This window comes from Globicephala melas, chromosome 10, assembly GCF_963455315.2.
Source record: "Globicephala melas chromosome 10, mGloMel1.2, whole genome shotgun sequence".
NCBI classification, from domain to species: Eukaryota; Metazoa; Chordata; class Mammalia; order Artiodactyla; family Delphinidae; genus Globicephala; species Globicephala melas.
Window position 1 is genome coordinate 97,938,976 of NC_083323.1, and position 12,798 is coordinate 97,951,773.

Here is a 12,798-nt window from a genome sequence, read left to right on the forward strand (position 1 = left end):
AGATGTGCAATATATATTAGTTCATCTCCATCTCTCCCCATCCTAACGGGGAACGGGGGAGGGAGGGCATCCTTCTCTGTGCTCCCTTGTGCCACCTGCAACGCCCCTGGCCTCTTTGCTCCTTATCTGCTCACCTTGACACTGACGGTCATGCCATCTGTCCTGTTCCATTCTCCTAACTCTTCCCTCCCCATGCCCCTCTCCACCCCTTTGCAGGAGTCTACCTTAGTATCTGGGTGAAGTGGTCCCCTTTACCCTCAGAGCTCACAGCATCCATGTGGACGTCTGGTGAGAAGCCCGGATCTCACTGCTCCACCTCGATGACCTGTCCCCACCTCGTGCTTGCCTAACACCAAGCAGGGCTGCAGCTCTACGTCCAAATCTCTGCTCCCTCTCTGACCCCACCTCCCTTCCTCTCATCTCTTCCAATCGCCAACGGCCCCCACCAACCCTGCTCCCCCAATCTCACCTGCCCCCGTCCCTGGCCACCCTGGACGCCCTCTGTTCACCACCTCCCACCTCCCTGGCTGCATCCATCCAGCATCGGTCATTCAGGGCTCTCCTATTCTTTTGTACTTTTTTTAACATCTTTATTGGAGTATAATTGCTTTACAATGGTGTGTTAGTTTCTGCTTTATAACAAAGTGAATCAGCTATATGTATACATTTATCCCCATATCTGCTCCCTCTTGCGTCTCCCTCCCACCCTCCCTATCCCACCCCTCTAGGTGGTCACAAAGCACCGAGCTGATCTCCCTGTGCTATGCGGCTGCTTCCCACTAGCTATCTATTTTACATTTGGTAGTGTATATATGTCCATGCCACTCTCTCACTTCGTCCCAGCTTACCCTTCCCCTTCCCCGTGTCCTCAACTCCATTCTCTACATCTGCATCTTTATTCCTGTCCTGCCCCTAGGTTCTTCAGAACCTTTCTTTTTTTTTTAGATTCCATATATATGTGTTAGCATACGGTATTTGTTTTTCTCTTTCTGACTTACTTCACTCTGTATGACAGACTCTAGGTCCATCCACCTCACTACAAATAACTGAGTTTTGTTTCTTTTTATGACTGAGTAATATTCCACTGTATATACGTGCCACATCTTCTTTATCCATTCATCTGTCGATGGACACTTAGGTTGCTTCCACGTCCTGGCTATTGTAAATAGAGCTGCAATGAACATTTTGGAATTATGCTCTCCTATTCTTGAACTGCCCGCGTCACTCCCACCGCTCCTTTCTCTGGGCCCCATTCCCAGACCACAGATCGCTCCTGGAGAGGGTCCACCAACTGAGCAGGCCTGGCCCCTAAAAAGTGCTTCGAGCAGTCTGGCCTCAGAACTTGGCTTACTCCGTAGGGTTGCTCTTCCAAGCCTCCTTAGCATGCTGTTTCCTTCTGCCCCAGCCCTTGTCCCTCACTTTCACTAAATGCCTTTATTTTTCCCTTTGTCAAGAAGACCTTGCTCCCAGCCAATCTAGCCCCTCCCCAATGCCATGAGCAATCTCGGGGTACTGCTCAGGGGTGGTCTCAAAGGAGCTGCCCTGCCTCTGTCTCTACTATCGGCCCCCTGTGCTTGGAGCCCAGCCATCCTCGATGCCAGAGAAACAAACACCCTTCCTGTCTAACATCCTTCTCTTATTTCTCCCTCTTGGCAGATCCCTTTTCTATGACTTTAAATACATCCAAATGTCCAAATATTCGAGGTGAAAAAATGTTCCTTAACTCTATCATCTTTTTCAACCAGGATTCAGTGTTTTTCTCCCTTTCAGAGTCAAACTTCCCAAGCAGTGAGGCAAAAACAGTGGATAAGATTCTGTGTTTGAACCCTGGATATTTACATGCTATGTGACCTTGGAATATTATTCGACTTCTCTGTGTTTTAGTTACTTCATAGGTAAAGTAGAGCTAATGGTGATACTTCTCATAAGATTTGAGTAAGGACTAAATTAGGTAATGCTGAATCCAATGTCTGGTACATAATATGTGATCAGTAAATATTGGCAATTACAATTTATTGTGACCTTGCAGATAAAATCAATGGTCTTTTTTTTTTTCTATTTTCTCTCCACTTCCATGTGACATGTACTTTGGCAATATTCCTTACATGTCTTCAGACTCTCCCCCTCTGGATTCTCTTACGTGTGTTCATCTGGGTCTTATACATTTTGGGTTTGGTTTTTATTTCAGGGGCATGGCCTGCCACTTTTTAAACGATTTTTTGATTCTTTTTCACTTGTACAAAAAGAACATGTGCTCGTTTTTTTAGCTTAAGACAACATTGTCTATCTGGCTGCTATGCCCTGTTTTTGAAACTTAACATAATATCATGTGCGTTTTCCAGTGTCATTCACTTTTTAGAAAACACACTTTTTGAGAATATCATTTGAATGACTATATAATATTCAGTTCAAGGGATGAACAAAAATCTCCCCTACTTTTGGACATTTAATCTTTCCTAATATTTTGCAATAATTATTAACATATTTTCTATATTACTCTTGATCTACATTCTATATTATTCCTTAAATTAAAATATTGTCTTAGAATTAGCGGGCTTCCCTGGTGGTGCAGTGGTTGAGAATCTGCCTGCCAATGCAGGGGACACGGGTTCGAGCCCTGGTCTGGGAAGATCCCGCATGCCGCGGAGCAACTGGGCCCGTGAGTCACAGCTACTGAGCCTGCGCGTCTGGAGCCTGTGCTCCGCAACAAGAGAGGCCACGACAGTGAGAGGCCCGCGCACCACGACGAAGAGTGGCCCCCGCTCGCCACAACTAGAGAAAGCCCTTGCGCAGAAACGAAGACCCAACACAGCCTAAATAAATAAATAAATAAATGTATTTGAAAAAAGAGAGAGAGAGAATTAGCACCTTAAAAGCGGGCCTGATCAATTTGGGGGTTCTGGCTAGTGTCAGACCTTTCTGGAGCTGTGCCCTCCAGCACGCGTGAGGGCCGTCCCTCAGGGATCTCATCCTGGCCACTTCTCAAACCCAACTACGAGTGGCTTCCTCCTTCTCACGACCTCTCCCAGAGATCCTCTGCTGTCACGCTATCCAGAAAACTTCTGAACAATGACTATCACTCAAATTCTCCATTATATCAGCTTTGTCTCTCCTCTCCCCTCCGTGTTCCTCATGTGAAAGTGCAGATACCTCAAACTGGCCTGTCTCCAAACAAGTCCCTTCTCAGTCACTGGCACCATCTCGCCTGTGGTTTTCAGAGGTCAGAACCTCTTTTGGTTGACTCAAAACATTAATCATGGAATTGGAAGACAACAAAGGAATTATCGAGCCTTCCCTCCCTCTCAGTTCTGGGAAACATCTTTGGTAACTTTTTAGTAGAATGAATGTGCGATTTGTGTCTACAAAGAAAACAGAGCACAAAAGGGACCCAAGATTCCAACAAACATCATTTTCACATCTGAAAGAGCTGTGGTCCTAAAAGATAAGATGGGTATGAAGAGATTAGATGGAATGAAGGGACTTAAACCTGACTTGAAATCAGGAAATGCACCGTGAGCGACACAAATGTCTCCCTCTTTAACTTTTGGAATTCTTGACATAGTGATCATACAAAGGGACCCAGCCTGGACATCAGAGTGGTGGGCTGAATTCCCCTGCATGTCCCGCAGCTCCAGATCTCACACCAGCCAAGATGTCTATTCTATCAGCAACTTCAACCCGCTAAGAAAGTAAGTGATCTTCCAAAATTCTTTTGGAAAGACAACCTTCAAAATGTTTGGGATGTCATCATTGTTTCTTTAGCGTAAGTACTATCTGGAGGTTTAGGATAAAGTTGAGATGTGAAAGGAATCAAACACATAATAATTGCTAAAGACTCTGTGTACATTTACTATTTTTAAGTACTTACAATGTTTAAGAAAAACTGTCTTACAGATTAACCTTTTGATACCAATTTTAAAATGTGTAATTAAATAAATCTGTGATTGTATGTTGAAATTTACTGGATCGCAAACACTTTTGAAACATTTAACAGAACTTAAGAAATCATTCAGTTTAAAGTCAAGATAATTGAAGTTCTTAAAAAAGAAAATTTAATGTACTAAATTTATAAATACAGTCTGTAATGTTTAAGGGAATTTATTAAATTGAAAAACCCCTTTAAAGTTCTCATCACAAGAAAAAACATTGTAACTGTGTGTGATGATGAACATTAACGAGACTTACTGCGGTGCTTATTTCGCAATATACATATAAATCATGTTATTATGCTGTGCACCTGAAATTAATATAATGTTATATGTCCATTATATCTAAATAAAAATAAGTAAATGAATCAAATGCTACAAATAACTTTATACTCATAAATTTGAAGAAGTGGAACAGTTCCTCAGAAACCATAAACCACCAAACTCAATCAAGACGAAATAATCTGAATAGCCCTATATCATTTTTTTTTAATTCAACTCATAATTTAAAAGGTTCTGAAAAAAAAAATCCAGGTCCATATGGTTTCCCTAAAGAATTCTGGTAAAAATTTAAAGAGGGACTAACACCAATGAAAGACGATCTCTTCCAGAAATTGGTCTCTTCTGTAATATTTGTCAACATGACTAATTTTATCAACAGAAAGAAGGAACACTTCCCAACGCACTTTATGAGACCAGTATCAACCTGATACTAAAAACGAAGACAGTAGCAAAACAAAAACAAAAAAACTGCAGACCGTTATCTCTAATGAACGTAGACAAAAAAAAAAACTTCAGCAAAACATTAGCACAATTGTTCACATAGTGCCTATATATCTTTTCCTGGAGACAGTCCATAGCATTCCTCAAGGGGTTATTAGCTTTAAGTGAGCAATTACTGTTAGACTGTCCATGTCTCTTACAATGTGAACCTAAGCAAACACAGCACCAAGATGCTCCGAGATACATTCACAAACAAAGCATTACCCGCCCCTCTCCCTCAGGACATCCCATTCCTGCCAAAGTGGCTTAGGAATGCAGCTCCAACGCACAGTTAATTCACATGTAGACGTGGTCAGCCATGTCCCTCATGCCACTGTCACGTGACTTCTGCTGGATTCCCTCCACCCTGTTCTTAGTCAATTGATGATGATGGTAAATCAGGGCTTTTACATCAGTGCCTGTCGAATTTCATTCTAGTGTTCCAGACTCTCTGATTATCATTAATAATAAGGCTAATCACGACAGCTAATAGTATTGAACGTTTTCTATGTGCCGGGCACCATGCTAAATACTTTACATATATTATCCCATTTAATCATCTCCACAGGCTCGTAAAGGAGAAACTATCATCTCCACTTTAGAGATGAAGAAACTGAGTCTCAGAGAGGATAAGAAAATAGCTAAAAGTGACTGAACTAGGATTTGAAGGCAAACTCTTAACTGTTAAGTTACAACACATTCCAAAATCTTTTCCCCTTGGCCACCCCGCCTTAGTCAACAGACTCAGGATTTCATGCCCAGACTAGAAAATTTTCTAGTCTTTTCCCTATACACTGCTACAAAATTAATCTTTCTAAAACACTACTAGATCAAATCTGAACCTCTCAGACTATGTTTTAATATATCCATCTTTAAAAAAAAACAACACTTGACTCACCGGTTTAAAATCCCAGTGTATGTGCAGTCTATTTTTGACTGCCTTAGAACATGTCTGTAAAGTAGGTTTCTCCCCTTTGCCAGGGTGTGTCAGGCAGCAGTCATCAATGTCTGTCTCAGCAATCAGTGGTCCCACATAGACTTCCCCAGTTAGGTGGTAGTAGACATTCTGCAAGAGGACAAGGGGATTTGCCATGGAGACTCAGTGGTGATGCCCTTGACATTACAGAGGGCATAAAGACTGCTCTTGGTTCCCTAGACACCCAGTCACCACGGGGGGACCACTGAACTTTCGTGGGTAACAAAGAGTGACCTCTGCACCCTTCTCTGACCACCCCTCATCCCCAGCTGATTCTAGAAAGACCAGGCATGAGGGAGGGACACTAGCCTTCTTCCTTCCATACAAAGGCTCCAATAGAATCAATTCCTGCATAGATGAGGGAGCTTATCTTTGAAAACAAAAACAACACAACTGAACTTCAGAAGCTGTCATTATAAGTCCCAGCTAAGGGCTTGTTGTCAGGAAACCTTTCAAATTCTCAGTCTCTCACCGCCTTGCTCAGTGAGCTCGGACAAATAGGTTGTTTCTGTATCTCCATTTTTTTCTTTTCTCAAATGGAAATTCAATCTGTCCTGCAGACCTCAAAAAGTTCCTGTGAGGGCCACATGCAAAGTCACGTGATAGGCGGAAAAAGTCCCCTGGGTGCCCCCTCCACGTGGTACCAGACCTCCCTTACCCCATGGAGGCACTTCCATTCAGCCTCTCTGTTTCCTTCTCTATGGAAGGAACCACACGTAGCATCACCTGTCCACCTTCCAGGGCATACAAGGGGCAGTGGGTGGATAGAAGGGGCGGTGGGAGGAGGGGAAAAGGAAGAGACTGGAGGTTTTCTTCGATGAAGATATGACCATGGAGAATGAACGTGCCAGAGCACAGCCTTTCTTCCTATCCTCCCTGTACCTGAAACGCAATGACTGCTCACATGAACTCGGAAGTGCTTAGTGACAAGCATGGGTTCAGGCTTCCTCCTTACCCATTACCAGGGATGCCCAGCACCTTCTTCTCCATCGTCTAACGCCAAGTCCAAATCTGGCAAAGGCTACCAGGGGGTGAGCCACAGCAGACTCACCCTGCCGGGGCAGGGAAGATACCTGGGAACTGTACCGATGGAGGTAATACATGATCGGCTGCTGCCTGGAATAGCTCCCTGGTCCAAGCAGACACTTTCATCCAATGGGTTTTTCATCTGAAGGAGCAAAACACAAGGCAACACTGTTGGAAGGAGGCAGAGAAGGAGGGTCCCCAAGCCTCCCCAGGCCCTGCATTTTGCCCGGTTCTCTAAGGATGCCAAAGGGAGTGGGAATTTGGGATCCCAGCAGCTACTTTCTGAGCTGAAGTGAGGCTCTGCTGTGATGCCCACCTCCTGGGAACACACACCCCCTCAGAGCATCAGACCATATATAAAGGAGCGGCTCCTACACTTGCAGTCAGGTGGGTGAGGCCACACGCCCTGACTGGCTGAGAAACTGTGAGGGTCAGAGCAAGGGCTGTGGTTTGCAAAGTAAGGAACCAGAGGCAGAGAGGAGGAATAGACGGGGACCGGGGAGCAAGAGAGGAAGGGAAACTAGAGGGCTCAAGCGTAAGAAGTTGAGGAAGGAGTTGGGGGCAGGTAGGGAATCGGGGAGGACGGGTTTTGGAAACCCTTGTCCAGGCAGTCATGAGATGATTCAGGTCTCGTGGTCTTTTACATCCAAACATTTAAAATCTGAAATGCAATTTCATGAAACCTACTCTTCCGTAGCCCGCAGTGCTGTGGACTGGCTTCAGGACTGGATAAACATTTTTCAGATACCAGTCAAAAGTTTTGCATTTCAGTTTCTTCTGGAATGCCATTCTGGGAGAAACGTCTCCAAAATCGATTCCAGAGCTCTGCAAATAAAACACGGAACATGTCTGTACCTTGACTCCACCAAAGGGTATGGATAATGCGTGAGGGAACTGAGTGTTTCCCTAATTCCCTGTAAGATATCCTTAATCATGTATAGTTTTCCAGGGAAAGTGGAAGAAGCTTGACCCCTAGGAATATCTGTTAGTTGCAAAGGCACTTGCAACGCCTGCGTAGCGGGGTTTACGTCTCATCATTAGCAAGCTGATGCCGACTGCTCCTGTTGGAGATAATATTCACATCAACCAGACACAAAGTATTCCTCATCATGTCCAGAAAAGGCTTCCAAAAGGAATATTCTGGCAGCAAGATTTGGAGATTCTCTAGAAGTGGTATCTGTGGCCAATCGAAGTGGAAGAATGCTTCAGCCCAGAGGCACAGCTCGGGAACAGAGACGGCATGTCATGCCGGCCTCGAGGACTAGGGCAAATGATGTGGCCTTAGCCAAGAAAGTCATCCTCGTTCACGTGCATCCAACAGGATTCCGGTGCCTGCTTCCACCATCCCACACCCCAACCGCCATGTTTATGTCGTCTTTAGACAGTGGACCCATGCCCAACCCTGCCCCACAAGGAATCCCCCAGTATAGATGATGGATGAAGGACATGGAATCTAGAAGTTTCCTTGGTTTGAATCCTATCTCTGCTCTTTCGACCTTATTACCTTAAGCAACTTCTTTTCCACTCTGTGCTTCAGTTTCTTCATCTGAAAACTTAAAATAATAAAAATAAGCCTTAGGCCAGAGGTACGTTGTGATGCGTCATGAGTACCTGGAACTTAGTCCTGGGACACAAATGCTAACGTCACTATCCTCACCCTATCGGGACTTGACTTAAATTCTTTAGGGCTAGGATGGTACTTCTGCTTGATCCCTTCCCATCTCCCGCCGTGACCACCACCTCTTCCTTCTTCATCCATCTCTGCTTCTATTCAAGTCCGGGACGAACCTGGAGAGGTATGTTCCAGGCCATGTAGACCATGTCTTTGTACTCATCCATCCAGCTTTCAGCTACTCTCAGGGCATTATGCTTCAAGAGAATACTCAGGTCCAAGGAGTAGGGCTTGTGGTGTCTCTCCAGGTGGGCAACCCGGGAACAAGGCAAGACCTTGATTCTCCCACTGCATTGCCACACCTGCAAGAGAAGAAAAAAGCAAAATCGCCTGGGCAGGCGGGACCCATGGCTGGAAAGTGCACAGCCTGTTGACTCAGAGACCACACTCTGGAACCACTTTTTTTTAAATTTCTTTTTTGCGGTATGCGGGCCTCTCACTGTTGTGGCCTCTCCCGTTGCGGAGCACAGGCTCCGGACGCGCAGGCTCAGCGGCCATGGCTCACGGGCCCAGCTGCTCCGCGGCATGTGGGATCTTCCCGGACCGGGGCACGAACCCGTGTCCCCTGCATCGGCAGGCGGACTCTCAACCACTGTGCCACCTGGGAAGCCCTGGAACCGCTTTTTAAAGAGTGTACATTCAGTCCTCCTACTCCCATCTCAACGCACCCCCAAACTATTCATATAAAACAATCTTCCTCAGACGTCTACCAAACTGCTTCTCTCCTGTCGCTCAGACAGCGCCAGAAATCCTACCTCCTTCAGGAAGTCCTCCTGAAGGGACCAGAGGAGGACCCCTGCTCCTTTATCCCCGGGGAAAATGCAGAAGTCCTGAGGTACGCCATGGCCTGGGCCAGTCTCACTGGACTTAGCTTCCCATGACTGCTCTCTGCCCTGGTGCTGGTTGTAAGGCAACGTGGTGGACAGACTCTCAGGGGCCCCCATGAGGCCTGACTCCTGCCATTCACAAGTCTTCCTAATCCCCTCCCCTGAGGGTGGGCTTGAAACCTCCTTCTAACCAACAGGCTATGACAAAGAGGACAGCATGTGCACGACTACATGTGTGTCATTACGTTACATAAGCAGGTAGTGTCCATCTTGCTGGGAGATGCACCGTCCTGCTGGCTTTGAAGAATCAAGCCACCAAAGGGAGAGGTCACATGGCAAGACACTGAGGGCGGCTCCCGACTGAGAGCCAGAAAGAGCTGAGTGCTTCCTCAGTCTGGAAGACTTGACGGAACTGAGCGCTGTTAGCAAACACGCGAGCTGGGAGCAGACGTATCCCCGGCCGACCCCAGATGAGAACACAGCCCTGGCCAACACCCTGACTGCAGCCTTACAGCAGACCCGGCTGAGCCAGGCAGGGGCTCCCAACCCACAGGAGCTGTGAGATGATAGCTGGATGTTGCTCTGAGCCACTAAGTTTGTGATGATTTTATTGCACAGCAATTGGTAACTAATCCAGGTAATTCTTGACCAAGAGATACCATGACGTATGATCTAATTATAAATGTTTGTCATCCTGATAGACGCCTGGCAGCCCACACATTCTAATATGTGGCTTAAAATGTATTCTTTATGCCAGTAGGTGATTGAACTGTCTAGTGATGTTAGATCGACACAATGGCTCCTGTGTGTTCTGTTCACGGCTGTCCAAGTGAGTTGCATTTTCTGGGAGCTCTTAGCCCATCCAGCAGTGGTTAGCAAGCTACCACAATCATGTCTGTGGGACCCCCAGAGCAACTCAGGTCCTGCTGGTTCAGTTAACACCCAGGGTTGGGGAGGGGGATGGGCAGTCCCCTTATCTGACTTTCAAATTTTTTCACCCCTTCCTCTACTTCTGAACCCACAGCTTCCCCTCCCTCACCATCTCTACGATCCAGAATAGCAAAGTGAGAAACAGCCAGGCTTTGAAACCCAAATGTCTGTATCCAATCCATCCCTGCACCCCCGGCAGCGAGGGGGGGGAAGCCCGCCCCCTCCCTGAGCCTCAAGGGGCTTAGCCACAAAAGGGCTGCCAGGGGGACTAAATGGTACCATCTTCTAAGATGATAAACTCGAAGCACATCTTTTCTTCATCCTTCTCCTCCATTTCACCTCATTGGTTCCCAGCATCATGTAGAGGTTCTATCTAGCTTGTTTTCAGACTTTATTTTCTGTAGCTAAACATTTAAAAATCCCAATACAACTTTCCTTCCATTTTCCTAAAAGAGTTTTCCAATCCACAGGCATTTAAGGGAGAAAAATGAACAGTGGGCACAAGGAACCTTAAATCCAAGTGAAAAGAGAAAAGTCAGAATTGTCATTGATGAAGCAATTTTAACTCTTATCCTGAAACAATAGGTTTCAGATTTTTCTCTCTCAATTTATTCCCACTTGCCAATTGCCCCCTCCTCATTCTCTCTGTCTGTCTGTCTGTCTGTCTCTCTCTCGCTCTCAAACACACAGAGACATGAAGCTTCTGCTTATAGTTACAATGGCTTACTTTGTATCACAAACTATCCTGATGTTTCAGGAATTTAACCCTCACCATGTAAGTATTATGATTACCCCCACTAAAGTAATGTGCCCACGTTTACCAGCTAAGAAATGACAGAGCCTGATTCTGATCTCAGACAGTGTCAAGCTCTGGTGCCAGGAATACACAGGGTGCTGGACCAGTGCTGAGGGCATCAGACTGACACTCCATCTCTAATTATATGCATTCATGCGCACCACCACTGCGTGGCCTCTAGATGTCAGAATAAAACACCCCGTGCAGCTCTGATGTTCTCCAAGGTCTGCTACTGTTGGGAGAAATATATGTCCTAACAAGTGCTTGGAGGTTTGAAAAGGCAAACGGCCACACACACAAACAAAGGAAACTGGATATGGGTAAACCGTTTTATCAAGAAAAGGAAAAGAATGACCCTTCCCTGACACTCCCTCTATTTCCAGCGAAATCTGTTTTTCTGAATCACAAAATATTGAAAGAAATAGGATTTCTTGCGGAAGATGAAATGAGATGCAGAAGGGAGAGCAGAGAAAAGCGTGATGAACTCAGAAATGGTAAGAAGGGCTTTGGGTCCTAAGTTGGAGAATTGAGGTTCCAGGCAAATTCACGGGATGCTCTGGTGGGTAGGAAAACCCAGCCACGAGGAACTTGGGTCATCCTCAGGACTTTGCTAAGTACCGTGCATAAAATAATGATTTCTGCACTTACGTTTTTTGTGCTAGAGGCTAATTGTACTCCCAATGTCTACTCCCCGCCCCCTGTATCTGCCACTGCCACCACCCTTTCTCCATGTTCTCAGACCTTCCGTCATTTTTGACACAATGCTCTCCTTCACCACTAAAGCGAGGTGGCCAACTGTCCAGAGATGTGTGCTTAACACATTTTTTAAGTGTCAGAGTTTATATTTATTAAATCCTTTACCGTATGCTAGGCACTGACCTACTCTTCTTTTTTTTAACATCCTCATCAAGATATATTTCACATACAATAAAATTCACCCATTTAAAAGTGTGTGGGGGAGGGATAAATCGGAAGATTGGGACTGACACACACACACTACTATATATAAAATAGATAACTAATGAGGACCTGCTGTATAGCACAGGGAACTCTACTCAATACTCTATAAAGACCTATATGGGAAAATAACCTAAAAAAGAGTGGATCTATGCATATGTATAACTGATTCACTGTGCTGGACACCTGAAACTAACACAGCATTGTAAATCAACTATACCCCAGTAAAAAATTTTTTTTAAACTCTCCAGAGGGAAAAAATAAAATTAAAAAAATGTACAATTCATTGTTTTTAATATTCACAGAGTTGAGCAACCATCATCACTATCTAATTCTAGAACATTTTCATCACACTAAAAAGAAAGTCCATACCTATTAGCAGTCACTCTATTTCTCCCCAACCCCATCCCCCCTCAGCCATAGGCCATTGTTAATCTACTTTCTATCTCTATAGAATTGCCTATTCTGGACTTTTCATTTAAATGGAAACATACGATATGTGGTCTTTTGTGTTCACCTAGCTTAATGTTCTCAAAGTTCATCAATGTAGCATACATCAGTACTTGATTTCTTTCTATTGTCAACTAATATTCCGTCACATGGGTATGCCACATGTTTATCCATTCATCCACTGTTGGACGTTTAGGATGTTTCTCCTTTTGGTCTGTTATTAATGCCACTGTGAAAATTCTTGAACAAGCTTTTGTGTTGGCATATTCATTGTACTAACATACACACCTAAGAGTGAAATTGCTAAGTCATGTGGTAACCCTATATTTAACAATTTGATGAACTGCTGTACTGTTTTCCAACGTGGCCACACCACTTCACATTACCACCAGCAATAAATGTTGGTTTCAATTTCTCCACATCCTGGACAATATTTGTCATTACCTTATTGTGATGATAGCCTTCCCAGTAGGTGT

At 44.9% G+C, this 12,798-nt stretch overlaps 1 protein-coding gene across 1 annotated transcript in view; it reads right to left on the reverse strand.

Moving 5' to 3' along the window:
* GALNT8 (polypeptide N-acetylgalactosaminyltransferase 8) overlaps positions 1-9,306 on the reverse strand; it is a 28,982-nt gene extending 19,676 nt beyond the window's left edge. Inside the window, 6 exon segments of the mRNA XM_060307000.1 lie at positions 5,587-5,754; positions 6,738-6,775; positions 6,778-6,832; positions 7,378-7,515; positions 8,479-8,664; positions 9,118-9,306. Of these exon segments, the coding sequence (XP_060162983.1) occupies positions 5,587-5,754; positions 6,738-6,775; positions 6,778-6,832; positions 7,378-7,515; positions 8,479-8,664; positions 9,118-9,306 (774 nt within the window).
* Between the last annotated feature and the right edge of the window lie 3,492 nt (positions 9,307-12,798).